The 15,430-nt window shown below is 36.1% G+C and overlaps 1 protein-coding gene across 1 annotated transcript in view; it reads left to right on the top strand.

The window, feature by feature from the left end:
- Window positions 1-15,430, top strand: part of LOC123241403 (aldehyde oxidase 3-like) — a 119,115-nt gene that overhangs the window by 41,312 nt on the left and 62,373 nt on the right. The window contains exons 13-16 of the mRNA XM_044669060.1: window positions 2,390-2,499; window positions 4,533-4,717; window positions 7,262-7,424; window positions 7,793-7,882. Coding sequence (XP_044524995.1) covers window positions 2,390-2,499; window positions 4,533-4,717; window positions 7,262-7,424; window positions 7,793-7,882 — 548 coding nt within the window. The remainder of the gene's footprint in view (window positions 1-2,389; window positions 2,500-4,532; window positions 4,718-7,261; window positions 7,425-7,792; window positions 7,883-15,430) is intronic.

Raw genomic sequence — 15,430 nt, 5'->3', positions numbered from 1 at the left:
AGCAGCACTATTGTTAAAGAAAGAAAAGACAGAACCTTATCATAGAAGGAAAGTTTGTGGTTAAAGTGAAGCTCCTCTGCTATCCTCAATGTTGTGTTGTTGTTTTTTTAATATATAAAGACACCTTGATCCTCAAACAGACCCAAATTTCCACACCTGCATAAAGTTGTCCTTTGTTATGTACAACAAGAGAAGTCTAAGACCACTGTTAAAAACATTTTGAGATTGCCTTTTCTGGAAGTTCTTATACATGAAAAAGAATATCATGTCTTTCCAGGCAAGTAGTATTCTTGACTACAAAAGAGTTTTCTCCAATTTGATCCTCCATTTTATTCATTAACTGTGCTTCTGAATGATTCTGGGCAGTTTCCAAAAATAAAATCCACTGGCTGAGGACAAAGATTTGCTACCAATATAGATATACAAAGAATGAACTGTGGACTTTGAAATAAAATAGGAATTCCATAACCATTTTGTATCTTTGGAATAAATGTATAGTTTTATAATAAATGCATAGAATAAAAGACTTTGAAGGGGATAACATTTGTGAACTTGGAATCTAGAAACCCCAAGTTGGTGGAAACATGAGATCTGAAGACTCCCAAGTTCAATCAGCTTGAAAGTTGGAGACCCTAAGTTTGTCCTGGTTCCCATGAGAGTTTGCCCGAGGGAAGTTTCAGACTTAGCTATTTCAGATTGGATAATAGACCTTAAGATATTTAATGGCCCTAGTTAAATAGAGCTAGCAGGTCTAAATCAAATGCTAAATACCCTTTTCTTCTACTGGGACTTATAATTAGGCCACTCCCTGATACCCCAGCTTCTGGCTATGGCTCCATCAGGGGCCCTGGGCCAGCACTGCAGAATTGTGGTAGCCCATCTGTAGCAGCCTTAACTTAAAAAGGCTCTGGGTCTCCACCGCAGCCCCTAAAAGCTTTAGGTCTGGTGGGCCCCTCTACAACTATAATACCCATTTTATCTCCTGATTAAAGAGTGGGTCATCTTCCCAAACATGCGATATTGAGCCCTTTTTCGAGAGTGGTCCACTTACCTAGCCAAATTGCTAACTGACTTCCCTACACTCACTATGGGTTCACTGGGTACCTCCTGCCTAGAGTCTGTTAGCAGTAGGCTAGGCAGCTCCAACTTTGAATCTCAGTGGGAACTCCAACATGTAAACTTGGAAAAAAGGAGTTAACATTTCAAGTTTTTTTACTGGGTTTAAATCTTGACTCTATTACTTTGCTAGTAGAACAAATCATAACTTCTTCGCTTCAAGTTTTGTCATCTGTAAATTGGGAATAATATGCCATAGTTCCCAAGATACTTATGAAAATCAAAAGCGATAATGCAAATAAAGTACTTTGTAGTCTTAAAGTGGCCAGATAAACATTAGCTTTTATTATTTATATGATTTACACCTCCTGTAATTTATTTCAGTTTTGAATACTATTACTTTCCTCTCCTACTAGAATGGATGATTAAGCACCAACTCTATCTTTACCCGGGTAGTTAGATGACACAGTAGATAGGGTTCCAAACCTGGAATCAGGAAGACTCATCTTCCTGAGTTCAAATCTGGTCTCAGAGTTATTAGCTATATGACTCTGGGCAAGCCATTTAACTCTGTTTTCTTCAGTTCCTCATTTATAAAATGAGCTACAGGAGAAAATAGTAAACCATTCTAGTATCTTTGCCAAGAAAATCTCAAATGGGGTCACAAAGCATTAGAAATGACTACACAATTTATCTACCTCTATTTCTGTAGCTTCTCATTTATTAAAATGAACATTCCTTTTAAATGCAACCTTATTTATATGTTCCCTGCATATTCAAATTTCCCATTTGTCTAGAACAATGTGTATTTTTAAATTATTGTATTATATTGTTCATAAGGGCACATTTCAGCCCTTCTTCTATATATACTGTCAGTATATATAAAACATTAATGGGGGGCAACTGGGCAGCAAAGTGGATTGAAAGCCAGGCCTAGAGCTGGGAGATCCTGGGTTCAAATCTGGCCTCAGACACTTCCCAGCTTTGTGACCCTGGACAAGTCACTTGACCCCCATTGCCTACCCTTACCACTCTTCTGCCTTGGAGACAATACACAATATTGACTCCAAGATGGAAGGTAAGGGTTTTTATTAAAAAACAACACATCAAAAAAAATCAATGCCTTTTCAGGGGAAAGGTCCTAGAATAACTTTCTAAATCTTAGTACACACAGTAGTTATTGTATTTAGAGTGCCACTTATTAACATTTTCCAATTTTTCTTTTTATTTCATATGCATTTTCCTTAATAAGATTGATACTATTTGGTGTTTTGAGAATGAAATTTTTATTTTTTGGTGAAAATTTTAAATAAATTATTCTTTTGCTTAACAGAAGGAATACAGCAAATTCCTTTAAATGATCATTTTCTTGCTGGCTCACCAGATGCAAACCTTACATCAGAACAGGTTTTAGTCTCTGTTTTTATTCCTCTCTCTAGAAAGGTACGTGATCATGATAACTCTTTGTTTTGTTTTTAGCCAACTTCTTGCTTTTGATCCTATAATACATTAGGCATAATGGAGTAGAGGAGAGGTGTTGAGAATATATTAAATGTGTCCTAAAAAGAATACTTAATTAGATACATACTATATATTTTCTATATATAAATATGAATAATAACATTAACATACAAATATAAATAATCACATTAATAATAGATTGGATTTGATCCTTATTTGTTGAATGGCTTTAGAAAACTTCATAACTTTTCCTGACTTTAAATTTCAGTTCTAAAAACTTCATGATACTTGGAATCATAGAATGTTAGAATGTGAAGGAACCTAAAGAACTATGTAGTCAAATTTTATTCATTATAAACAGGCTCAGAGAAGCTTGGTAGAAGATAGACTCCTGATTACTTGGCTGGCTAGCAAAAGAAGCTGGACTGAACCCATGCCTCTAAATAAGAATAAGAAATAATTTTAAAAACTTTGAGTTTTCATCAGAATTTTACTAAATAAACAAGATTGAAAGAAAGATAGTTCAGAAATCAACTAAATTTCAAGTACTGCTAAGCAAAGCCCTATTATGTGAAGGCCTTATTTCATTGATTGACAAGATTTGAACAACCAAAAATCCTATTTGAAGATCTTTTTGTCAATAAGGCAACAAAATATTTTGCCTCAAAGGGCATTGTAAGCAAACTTTAATATATTTGTTGACCTAGCTGTAGTTCAGATAGGGAGTACAGTGGATAGAGCTCTGAGTTCTAATCACTTCAGACACTTCTCAACTGTGTGACCCTGGACAAAAAAATTAAGCTTTGTTTCAGTGTCCACATCTGCAAAATGGGGACAATAATCACACCTACTTTTCTGCATTGTTGTGAGTATCAAATAAGACAATATTACTAAAGCACTTTGCAAACATTAAAATGTTATATAAGTGCTAGCTATTAATATTAACAAATACAGAGCCAGTCATTAGTGGAAAACCAGGAATTACTGGCTTTCTCCTTTCTTAAGACTGCAGATTTCAGACAAGATCTTAGAGATACTGTGGTCCATTTGCCTCAATTTATAGTTTAGGAAACTGAGGATCACCGAGGTTAAAGGAACTGGCCAATGTTACATAGGCAATAATTAGCAGACCCAGAATTCAAACCCAAGTTTTCTGACTTCTGAACTAGGATGATCATTCTCTTTCACTATATTATAGTTATTTAACATGGATTGGGTACAAAATATACACTAGATGCTGCAGAAAACCATAGGATTATAGAATGTTAAAAGTGGAAGGAACCCTAGAAAATAACCAATCCAACAGTCATTTGAAGAAAAAAAAATTTTAGAGAAGTGGAATAACTTATGGAGAGTAACACAAACAGTAAATATTAGAGCCAGAATTCTATTCTTCTTCCAAATTCAGTACCTACCTAATAAATAAAACTCAGTCAAATGGTCAAAGTAAAGAGAAAGGCAGTCAATAACATTGGATTTTTGTCATCCAATCATTTTTCAAGCATGTCCAACTCTTTATGACCCAATTTGAGGATTTCTTGGCAAAGATACTAGAATGCTTTACCATTTCCTGCTGTAGCTCATTTTACAGATGAGGAAACGGAGGCAAACAGGGTTGAGTGACTCGTCCACAATCATACAGTTAGTAAGTCTGTGGCTGGATTTGAACTTGGGAAGATGAATCTTCCTGATTTTATAATGGTTGCTCTATCTCCACTATGCTACTTAGTTGACCCCAAAGCTAGATTGAGATAAGTGTTATCCCTATGCAGAAGTCAGTGATAGTAGTCAGTCTTTGGGGGATAAACACTGCAGACAAGTCTCACTTGTTAAGAGGGTTTGCTTAATAAAGCCTGGGAAAGGACTTCAGGCTTAAGGGATTATAGAGCTTGCTGCTAGTAGTTGGAGAAGAGAATTAACATGATCCTGTGATGCTTGATTGGAAAGAACGAAGAGGACTTAATGTGTTAGAAAGAAAGCAGAGAAGAATTGTTTCATGTTATTTTTTTTTCCAGTGGGAGTTTGTGTCAGCTTTCCGACAGGCACAACGTCAGCAGAATTCCTTAGCAATAGTGAATTCTGGAATGAGAGTTCATTTTAAGGATGGCACCAATATCATTATGGACTTAAACATTTCATATGGAGGAGTTGGTTCTGCTACTGTCAGTGCCAACAAATCATGTCAGCAGCTCATAGGAAGGTACTGTATACATTCAACCAATTATTAAATGAGGACTTTGCTATATTCAATAATAAATGTTATTGTTGTTCAGTGTTTGTCATGTCTGGTTCTTTGTAACCCCATTTTTAGAGTCTTCTAGGCAAAGAGACTGGAGTGGTTTCCATTTCTTTTACAGCTTTTTTGACTGATGAAGAAACTGAGGTAAACAAGAGCAAATGACTTGCCCAGGATCTCAAAACTAGTAAATGGCTAAGGCCAGACTTTTAAACTCATGACCACATGAGTCTTCCTAAGTGCAGCCAAGTGATCTATTCACTGGGCTACCTAGTTAACTGGTTAAAGGGAATACAAGCTTGAATAAAAGTTTATAATCTGCCAAGGTAGATGACATGCCCAAATTATTACAGTACCAACTAGAACATGATAAGGACATAAGAGAAGCATGAGTGAGAGAGATTGTGAAAGTTCAGTGAAAGTTTTGGCTACAGGGAAATGGGAAAGCTTCCTGGAAGATGCTGTTCCTCCACCCTACCCCCCAGCTTCTGCTTTCTCAGCTGAGAGCCTTGCCTCATGTTTTACTGGAAAAAATTTAGGTCATTTGCCAAGAGTTACCTCTTCTCCCTCCTTCATCTGACAACCAGATGCCTTCTGACACTATCTCCTCCTTTACCTGTCTCATAAAATGAGATGACCCATTTTCTTGCCAAGATAAACTCTTTTACACATACAAATGATCTGTTTCTGTGCCATCTTCTCCAGGAAATTGTCCCCTCTATCATTCTCTACGCAATCATTTATGTTTAATATCATCCTGTCTACTGGCTGCTTCCACATTGCCTACAAACATACCTATATCTGGAAGATGTCATTTCATCACTGGATAGAGTCAGACTGCAGAGATCCTTGAGTACTAGCCTAAGTAATTTGCCCCTTGTTTGATGGGCTGTGGAACCATCGAAGATTTTGAGCCAAAGACCCACGAGACTAAGAACTGCTCCTTATAAAGTTATCAGGAAAACAGAGTATATGTTGGATTGGAAGGGAGAGAGCTTAATCAACATTCAGGTTCACTACATGTTAATAGTGAGAGTGCTAGTGACTATTATTCCTTGTATAATTACAGTCTCATAGGCATTAGAATAAATGCATGGTATATGGAAGCATCAATAAAATAAGCCTATAAAATGAAAAAAAGCACTTTAATCATGGATCCATGATTTTGTTCATGTGGCTAACCCTCTATCAAAGCAGATTGTATCATGTCAGCTTCTCAGTAGATAAAATTCAGGAGTCTCCTCTCTTCCCCAAATTGTTACCCATAATCCAACTTTCTTGTAATATGCCTATCTAAAGTTTCCTAAACTGTTCCTTGTGCCAGACCATAACTGAAAATTTTCTATTGTGTTTAGACTTGAAGAGCTTAGATTTTGATGATAGAATTTTCAAAAGCACAAGGGAACTTCCATGTCATGGTGAAGGATTGAATTTGATCAGAAAGAAAATAGTATGAATACAATTTATGTTTGATAGCATGACATCAGCACTGCACTATGGGGAATTGTGTTTAGGGCTTTCAGGGATCCCAAGCTGCTTTATGACATAAGCCCCATCTTTTTAACACCAATATTCTTCTGATGGTGCAAATGTGACTACAATTTGTGCAACACTGTGATCTGAAGAATAAAAATTATGAAGGATACAGATGGCAATGAAAAATCTATGATGGGCATTTAGAGGTTACAACATGTTATCCTTCTAATATATGTTTAAAAAATAAAATGAATATAGAAGGATAGATTTAAAAATATTATGATATTAAAAGATTTATTGGTAGCCATTAGAAAAATGAAGCCACGTGCCATGCTAGCTTAGGCTATTTGAAAGACCCGCCATTACCTGCTGCCACCATGCTGCTTCAGGAGGACAAGAGAGGAAGTGCCAGTCCTGGCACTTGATTTTATCCTGTCTATATCATTATGTAACTGTCTACATCATGACACAAGATAGGAAGCCAGTGAGATCATGGGAAATGTAGTTCAAAGACCCCTAAACTTCCACAGAAAGCCAGTGGGCTCACAGGAAATTTAGTTCAGAGACCCCAAAATTTCAATAACACATATGTCAAGATGAATATAATAAATTGTACAAAAGATAATATCCCTGAAAATGTATAATCAGGAAAGGAGATGGGATGGTCATATAGCAAAAATAAAGGGGTAAGAGATACCCCTTCCACATACTTTATTGGTACTCACAAAATATTAAAGACCTCCATTATATTGGGTAAAATACCTTTGGAGACTTTATGGGAGGGCATGGAGAAGATTATGGATAGAAGAAGTATGGACAGATTGTAGCTCATACTTTAGGAGTACCCACATCAATAAGGTCATAGATACATTTAAGTTTACTTAAGTAGATGAATTTGTTCCTATATTAATACATGAAGACTGTATTAACATTCATTTAGGTAATTCTTTAAGAAAGATTTAAATATATTTCCTTTTATGGCAATTTATGTCTGTTTTACTGGGCTAAATTAGTATATATTTTTCAATCTAGGGCCTGGAATGAGGAGTTGTTGGATGAAGCCTGCAGGCAAGTCCTAGATGAAGTGACTATCCCAGGCTCAGCCTCTGGTGGAATGGTGGAATACAGAAGAACTCTCATGATCAGTTTCTTCTTCAAATTCTACTTGGAGGTGTTACAGAAATTAAATATTAGGGTAATGTGTTTTTACTTCTGTGTATACCATTATACTTTGCAAGACTAAGGAGTTTGATTATTGTGATCAAAATCATTTAAATGAAAGAGCAAAGGTTTTGTTCAGTAGTTTTTGTTTTATTTTGGAACTATTGTTAAAATTTTTATTGGTGTATAATTGCATTTATTACTTTGTAAGTAACCCTTAACTGTGTTTTAAAGATACTTGCTACAGCAATAGAAGATTTTAGAGAAAGAAGCTTGAATACTTCTCAAAACCTTACTCAGTGTTAATACAACTCATTTGTTTTTTTCCATGAATTTGGTGGCTAATTGACTTTACAATCACTAGAACTCTTTTTTAAAGTAATGATGATATTCTTCTTTCAGGACCACAGATATCCTGATATCCCCAAGAAATTCCAAAGTGTCCTAGAAGACTTCCCTTTAACCATACCCCATGGAACACAGACTTATGAGGTCAGTGGGTTTAATTTCTTGAGAAAAATAAAATAGCCAGTTAAATACTGAAAATATTATCCATGTTATAGCTTTGAAGTTTTTTTAATGTAAAATCCTTTGAAGAGTCACTCTAGCTTGTACATGAGTCTAATTTAAAAATTAATATTCTCTAGATAGGAATTTAGCTCTGTAGATTGTATTTATGGTTTCCAGTGGTGGGGAGGGAGATAGGGGGTAAACATTTAATAAGTACTTACTATTTGCCAGGCATTGTGCTTTACAAATATTATTTCTTTTGATACTCATAAAACCTTATAAATTAGGTGCTATTATTTCCTATTTTACAGATGAGGAAATTGAGCTAGATAGAAGTTAAGTGACTTTCCTAGGTTCAAATAACTTCTGTATCTGAGACCAGATTTGAATTTGTTTCCTGATTCCAGGTTCAAAGTTCTATTCAAGGTGACACTTAACTTCCTCCCTTTGTAGTCATTTAGGTAAATTCAGAATTGAATACCTACTATTATCAGGAAGTCTGCAGCAGACACTAGCTATGTTACCCTAGGCAAGTCACAATGCTTTTTGCTTCAGTTTCCTTATCTATAGTGATCCAGAGAAGGAAATGGCAAACCTCCAGTATCTTTGCCATGAAGACCCAAATGGAGTCCCAAAGGGTCAGACATGACTACATGATTAAACAATCTGAATAACAAAGGTTAATTCAAAATTAAATACTCATTATTATTAAGAAGTTAGCAGCAAATCATCTCTGAAAAATAAATAGCTTTTGTCACTGGGAAGCAAAGGAAATAAACATTTACATGGTATTTACTATGTTTCAGATCATCTTATATAATCACATATATGTGTGATTTATACATGTAAATACAATGTTATCATATTTAATTTTCATAAACAACCCTGGAAGGTAGGCACTATTATTATATGCATTTTATAGTTGAGAAAACTGAGGCAAATAGGTTAAATGACTTGCCCAGGGTAGCATAACTATTGTCGAAGTGGAATCTAGAGACCCCAAACTTGTGGCTTAGTGAGATCTGATGAACCCCAAGTTTTAGAAATAGCTTGTAGGCTGGAGACCCCAAAGCTTGTCCTTCCCTGTTCCAGTGAGGATCTACCCTGAAAGGGAATCTCAGGCTGCAGACTGAATAATGGACCCTAGGGTAAATGCTAAATACCATTTTGTCTTAGGTAGTCTTGCCCATTGTATCAGAGACCCTTCCCAGGAAGACACACCTGGGCAGGGACCATCCTTTAGTATCCATTGTGTAAGCAGCCCCTTCCCTTACACCCTAGCCTCTAGCTATGATTCATTTCCCAAGCTTGATTGTAAATCCCATCCTTACCAGTACAATGTCAATCATCTTTCCCAGCCCCTGGATCTTCCCAAATGGTATGTAAGTTCCCCAATTTCCTTTGTTCCTTGGAGTGGTCATCTAGCGCGGTGTCACTCCCAGGGGGTCAGGGATCAGAGCGAAGCAGTGTTCAATCCTGGACTCTGCACAAGGTGCAACTCTGCATAAGAGGCCAAGTAGCCCTTTCTCCCTTTCCCTTGATTAAAGAGTGGCTTTATGACTATTCAATAGTTCTGTGTTTTTTATAAGTTAACACTATTAAGTGTCTGAGGCCATATTTGAACTCAAGTCTTCCTGACTTTCAAGTCTAGAACTTTGTGTATCACCAGCTGCCACTAACTCCATTCAAGACATTTCAACTAGTATTGTTTCTTAACTGGAATAATATATCAGTTGTCAGTAGACAACTGATAAGAGCTGGTTTTCTCTGGAGACCAGCTTAGGGGAGAAGGGAGAAGAGAGAGAAATCCTGCATGGATAAAAAGTTAACAGGGTCGAGGGGGCCATGAATGGGATCATTTTGTTAAGGATATAGGTCCAATATTTATACAGTTTCTACACTCTATGATCAAAGGAAAATAATATATCAAGAGCATACATCCTTGGTACCAATTAAAATGTCCAGTTGTAGTTAGGAATACTCCACCTAATGATAATCTTCAAAGCTTCTTTTGGTCTATCATTGCCAGCATAAGGATTTCTTTTGAAGTACAAAAGCACTAAGGTATGGCTGATGTGCATAAAGGCCTCTTGTCCCAGAGATAGAGCTCAAGATTTGTAATAGCAAGTTAACTGATCAGGATGCTCTGAGCCAATTAAGAAAACCAAGTGTTCTTTAGACAGTGATTTGTAAACATGCAAGGTCAGACTTGTCCTTGCCAGAGTCTTGAGAAAGATCTATAAAGGTGTCTTTTCTGGCTGCTTTTGCTTCAATGAGCCCAAAATGTCCCCATAGACTTGTCAGACAATAAACCAGATGTGACTATTTTGGTAGAGAAATTCTGTGCAGACTAGAAAATGAGTTTTTATGGAATCACCAGGAGAAAGAACCAAGTTAGAGTAGGCTAGCCAATATTGAACTATTGCGAGGCCAAATTCTATTTAAGAACTGTAACTCTGAATTTTAAAATATCTCTCTACTTGATACTTCAGCAGTTTTACTAGACTTTTGATTTCTCTCAGCCCTGTGTGCCTGAAAAACCAGAAACCTGCCTCCACCTCAAAAAATGTGAGCCCATTGTGGTAGTTATCAATATCAAATGTGTGGATAGAATTTGCCCCACAGGACTCTCTTACTCATCATCCCTTTTGCATGCTTACTTGTGTGTGAACACAGGGAAGATAAAGTTTTGGTGCATCCTCGACCCTCTCTCTCTTTCCCTGAACACGGCTGCTGAAGCTGGCTTTCAGCTAGGCAGGAGAATTTACACACGTGATCATATTTTATTTAGATTATTAAGCTTTGAACTTCTATTTCTTTTTTTAATTTCTTCTACTTCAAGTGATTATTAATAAACTTTATAAAATAATACTTGGAGTTATTGATATTAATTTAAATCTTACATGATGTTATTGTGAGCTGAAGGAATAGCCTTAATCTAGCATCTCATCACAAATTCATATTGTGAGAATAGCATATGACATTGGGGGGCCAAATCAGCAATATTTCAGGTTTATTACCAACTCAGAAGTTTTAGTTTCCTCATAATTCTGGCATTTAAGGCTCTAACATTTGAAATTTGGAATTTATCACTGAGAATCCTTTATATTCTCTTAGCAATCAAATTCCAGGAAGAGCAAGAAAACTGGGAAAATTCCAACAAATTTCAGATTAGCTTCCAAAAAGAAGAGAGCTTTCATGAACTGCATTGGGATATGAGGGATCAAATGAAAAGCTGCATGTAACACTTTGAAAAGTAAAAAACAAAAAAAAAACAAAAAAAAAACAATCTGCAAATGTGTTCATGCATTATATTTCACTATATTTCTCTTTCTGAGTTTTCCTCTAAGTTAAGTTTATCCCACATCTTACTCTATATATGCATTTAATCTTATATGTGCAGATACTGACCTATATCCTCTGTTAGTTACTCAGCCCTTCTGGGGAGCAACTTTGAAGAGGAAAAGAAGTCATTTGGGAGTATAGACTTGAGGAGATGTCTGTATTTTTTCTTAGAAACTCTGCTCCCTCAATCTTTACATGGAAGTGCTAGAAGGTAATTTAGTGATCATGTAGTCTAACTCTTTCATTTTATGCATGAGAAAACTGAACCCCAGGGACTTGTTTAAAGTAATGGCAAAGCCAGGAGTAGAACCTAGATGACTTGACTTCCAGGCCAGAATTCTTTCTGCTATACCAGTTTTTCAATTCAATTCAATTTGACAAAAAAAAAAAAAAAAAAAAAATTCAATTCAATTTAAAAATACCTATTATGTTTAGAGCAGCTAGATGGCAGCAGTAGAAAGTGCTCTGGGCCTGGAGTCATGAAGACTCCTTTTCCTGAATTCTAATCTAGCCTCAGATACTTGCTACCTGTAGGACCTTGGATAAGTCCTAAAATCTTGTTTGCCTCAGTATCCTCATCTGTAAAATTGGCTGGAGAAGGAAATGGTGAATTATTCCAGTATCTTTGCCAAGAAATCCCTAAATGGGGTCACACTTGAAAAACTACTGAATGATATGTTTTAGGCATGAGATAAAAATGAGATAACTCATTTCCTTAATGAGCTTATGTATTCTACTAGGGATAAACAACATGTTCATATTAAATTCAAAATATGTACAGCATAAAATAAATACAAAGGTATTGGGAGAAAGAGTACCAACTAAGGGAAAAGGGAATATCCTTTTTTTTTTTTTTTTTTGGATGTGGCATTTTAACTAAGACTTGAAAGAAAGACTTGAAAGAAAGAATGATGATTTCTAAAGAAAGAAGGGAAAAGAGAGAGCATTCCAGGCCTGGGGAACAGTGTTTGCACAAAAGCAAGAATGAAGGAAGGTGATGGAATACTATGTATGGGTAGGTTAGTTTGAGTGGAACACTGAATATGTGAGGAAGAATAATGTGAAGTCATTTTGGAAAGATAAGGAGTGAAGTGCTTTAGAAATATCAGCTTGGCAGCAAAGTGGAAAATGTCTTAAAGAAATCTGAGAGTGACTTGAGGCAGATGAGACCTGTCAAAAAGCTATTTTTTGCAAACGGTACAGACAAGCAGTGTTGAGGGCCTGAACTAGACTGGAGGCCATATAAATAGAATGCAGGGAGGAGATGCAAGAAATTTCATGGATGTAGAATTGACAAGATTTCGTAACTAATTGAATGTGAAGGTTAGGGAGGGAAAGGGGTTCAGTTTGTCTCTGAGATTATGAATTTATATGACTGGAAAAAGGATGCTGTCCTCAACAGAAATAAGGAAACTATTAGAGGATCATTGGATTTAATAGGAAAATAATTTCTGTTTTGGATATGCTAAGTTTGAGATACCCCTGAGAAATTAAGTAGGGACATCTAATAAGCAGTTAATGTTGCGAAATTAGAACAGAAGAAAAATAAGGGCTAGTTATCTTGTTTGAAACATTTAGATACTCTTGATTCTCTTTCCATTAATGAAGGATTTTAGGATTGAATTAATCAAGACATGTGGGTCTTTCTTTGCTAATAAATGAATCAATTAATTCTACTTTAAGAAATGTATAAACAAAACCTTCTTTTTCCTCAGAAAACATTTGTTTCTGCTCTTACCAAAGAGAATTTTCTATGCATTGTTTCTTTGGAAGAGATGAGATTAATATTCAGTTATGTGCAATTCAGATCCTACCATATTCTATTATCTCATCAACAAAGACTAGCTGACACAGGAACTGAGACTGAAATGTAATTTGTGAAGAAGAGCAATATGTAATATAAAAATTAAAATTAGAACTTTGGTCCTTAGATTTTATAAAGTTTTTATTAGAATCACTTGAATAGGTAAAAGATCAAAAATAGGTAGAAGTATAAAAGTAAAATAGTCTAATCTAACTACCACGTGGTTGATCCCACTGGTCAGCTCCACCAGCAGCCATATTGACCCAACACCTGAGACTGAGAAAGCACACTTCCTCATTCAAATCTTTTTAACCTTTCCTTTCACATCTGTTTCAAATTCAGTGATGTCCTGATCAGGTTCAGAATCATGTAACGTAGGTTACATCACTAAGTGACCAGCCTAGGTGATATAAGTGACATAGCTCCAGGAACACAGGGATGCAAGCACGATAATATCCTGTGCCTGATCCTAGGAGAGGATTCTCTTCACACAATCCCACCCCCCATTGATTCTTTGGGAGACCAACATATTAAATCTCCTCACTCGGGTTCTCTAGGAGATTAACATGTCAGGTCTCCCCAATGAATCATTCCACATGTGTAGTAGAGGTATATAAAATGCTGCACCTTACATAGAAAGAATTACAACAATTTGGGGAATAAGAGGGAAAGAAAAGAAAAAGGAGAAAGAAAACAAACAATGATTGATAGATGCAATGACAAAAAGCCAATTAGGGGGCACTCCCCTTTGGCATAAGAGTTTACATTCCGAATAAATGATAGGTTCAGTCCCCTTTAGTTCAGTTCATTATATCCCAAAGTTCACTCTGGATCTCTTGATGTAGTGTGTGATTTCTGTAGGCATCCTTATGGCATCTTCTTCAGATGATCTACTTTTCTTGATTCAGAATGTTGACAATTTTGTTTTCCTAAAATTGCTTTAAAAGAACTTAAGCCTTGGATTTTAGAATAATTATCCAGAAACAAGGCTGGAAAGGTAGGTAAAGGCTAAAGTGTGGAAAGCCTTAAATAACAGGCTAATGCGCTTACATTTTAGCAATAGAAAGTTACTGAAGATTTTTGAAAAAAAGGAGTAATGTAGTCAGACCCATGCCTGAGGAACATTATTTTGTCAGCTAAGTGAAGAGTGTATTAAAGAGTTATAAAGTAGTAATCATCAAAACCACCTGGTACTAGCTAAGAGATAGAGTAGTGGATCAATGAAATCAATAAGGTACTCAATTGTTATGATTAAAAATGATGAGGGCCGAGATCAAAAGGGAGAATAGTATATTAATAAAAGCCATGCTGATAGAGATAAACTGACCACGCGCCTGTAAGAAAAAACCTATTCCAACCTCACCTCTGCCATTTCCCTTCCTCTCTCCTCAAGCTCAGGTAACTAAAGAGGAAGCTCCAAGTCACTTCCCCCTAATTTCAAACAGTCCCTCACCTTGAATACGTCATCCAAAACCGGAAACCCATTAGGGATCACGGGAAATGTAGTTCCAAGTATCCCAAGTGATTTTAAATGACACATAACCCCCCTGAGATCCATTGAAAAAGACTGGTCTTTTTCAGTGGATCTTAAACCAAAAGAAAAGAGGATAAAAGCTAGCCGTGTTGACAAAAGTCAATTTTGGGGCAGTACCCCACTGGCATAAGAGTGTCCATTCAAAATAAATGCATTCAATTTGTTCAACCCCCATAGTTCAGATCAACTGCGCCCCAAAGTTCAAATTTGGGTCTTCATGATCCAGTGAAGGCTCTTCAGGCATCTTTTGGTGCCTCCACCAAACAGGTTCGTCATCTGGATTCTGGGGAGATGGCAAAATCCTTATCCTGAAATTACTCTCAAAGAATTTAAATTTTACATTATAGATTATAAAACATACATTTCCTTCTGAGAATTAACATTACCCCCCTGAGTTTACTTCGAAAGGAGTAAAAATTTACTTGCAATATAGATTATAGTTCAGACATTATGATTATAAAAACTTAACACACACCCCCCTGAGGAAAATTTTAAATGACACAAAACTCCCCTGAAAAGGTCAGCCAAGGATGCATGGCTAAGTGAGTCACGGGGGTACGTGAAATCAATTGGCAAAAGAAATAATAAAAAAATAAAAAGAAAAAAATTCAAAAAACAAAAGGAGAAAAAATTAACTTGTGAACAAAATGTAAAATGTGCAAAAAATGTAGGGGAAATAAATAGACCTTTGATTCAAGGCCCAATGAAAGCGATTTAAGCAGTATGCTATAACCCATTTAGGGTCAGGACTACAGAAAAATTGCCATTTACTCTCTCTCTCTCTCTCTCTCTCTCTCTCTCTCTCTCTCTATATATATATATATATATATATATATATATATATATA

Source organism: Gracilinanus agilis, chromosome 3 (genome assembly GCF_016433145.1).
Source record: "Gracilinanus agilis isolate LMUSP501 chromosome 3, AgileGrace, whole genome shotgun sequence".
Lineage (NCBI taxonomy): Eukaryota > Metazoa > Chordata > Mammalia > Didelphimorphia > Didelphidae > Gracilinanus > Gracilinanus agilis.
The sequence above is the reverse complement of the archived record's forward strand: the minus strand, read 5'-3'. Positions and strand labels throughout refer to the sequence as shown.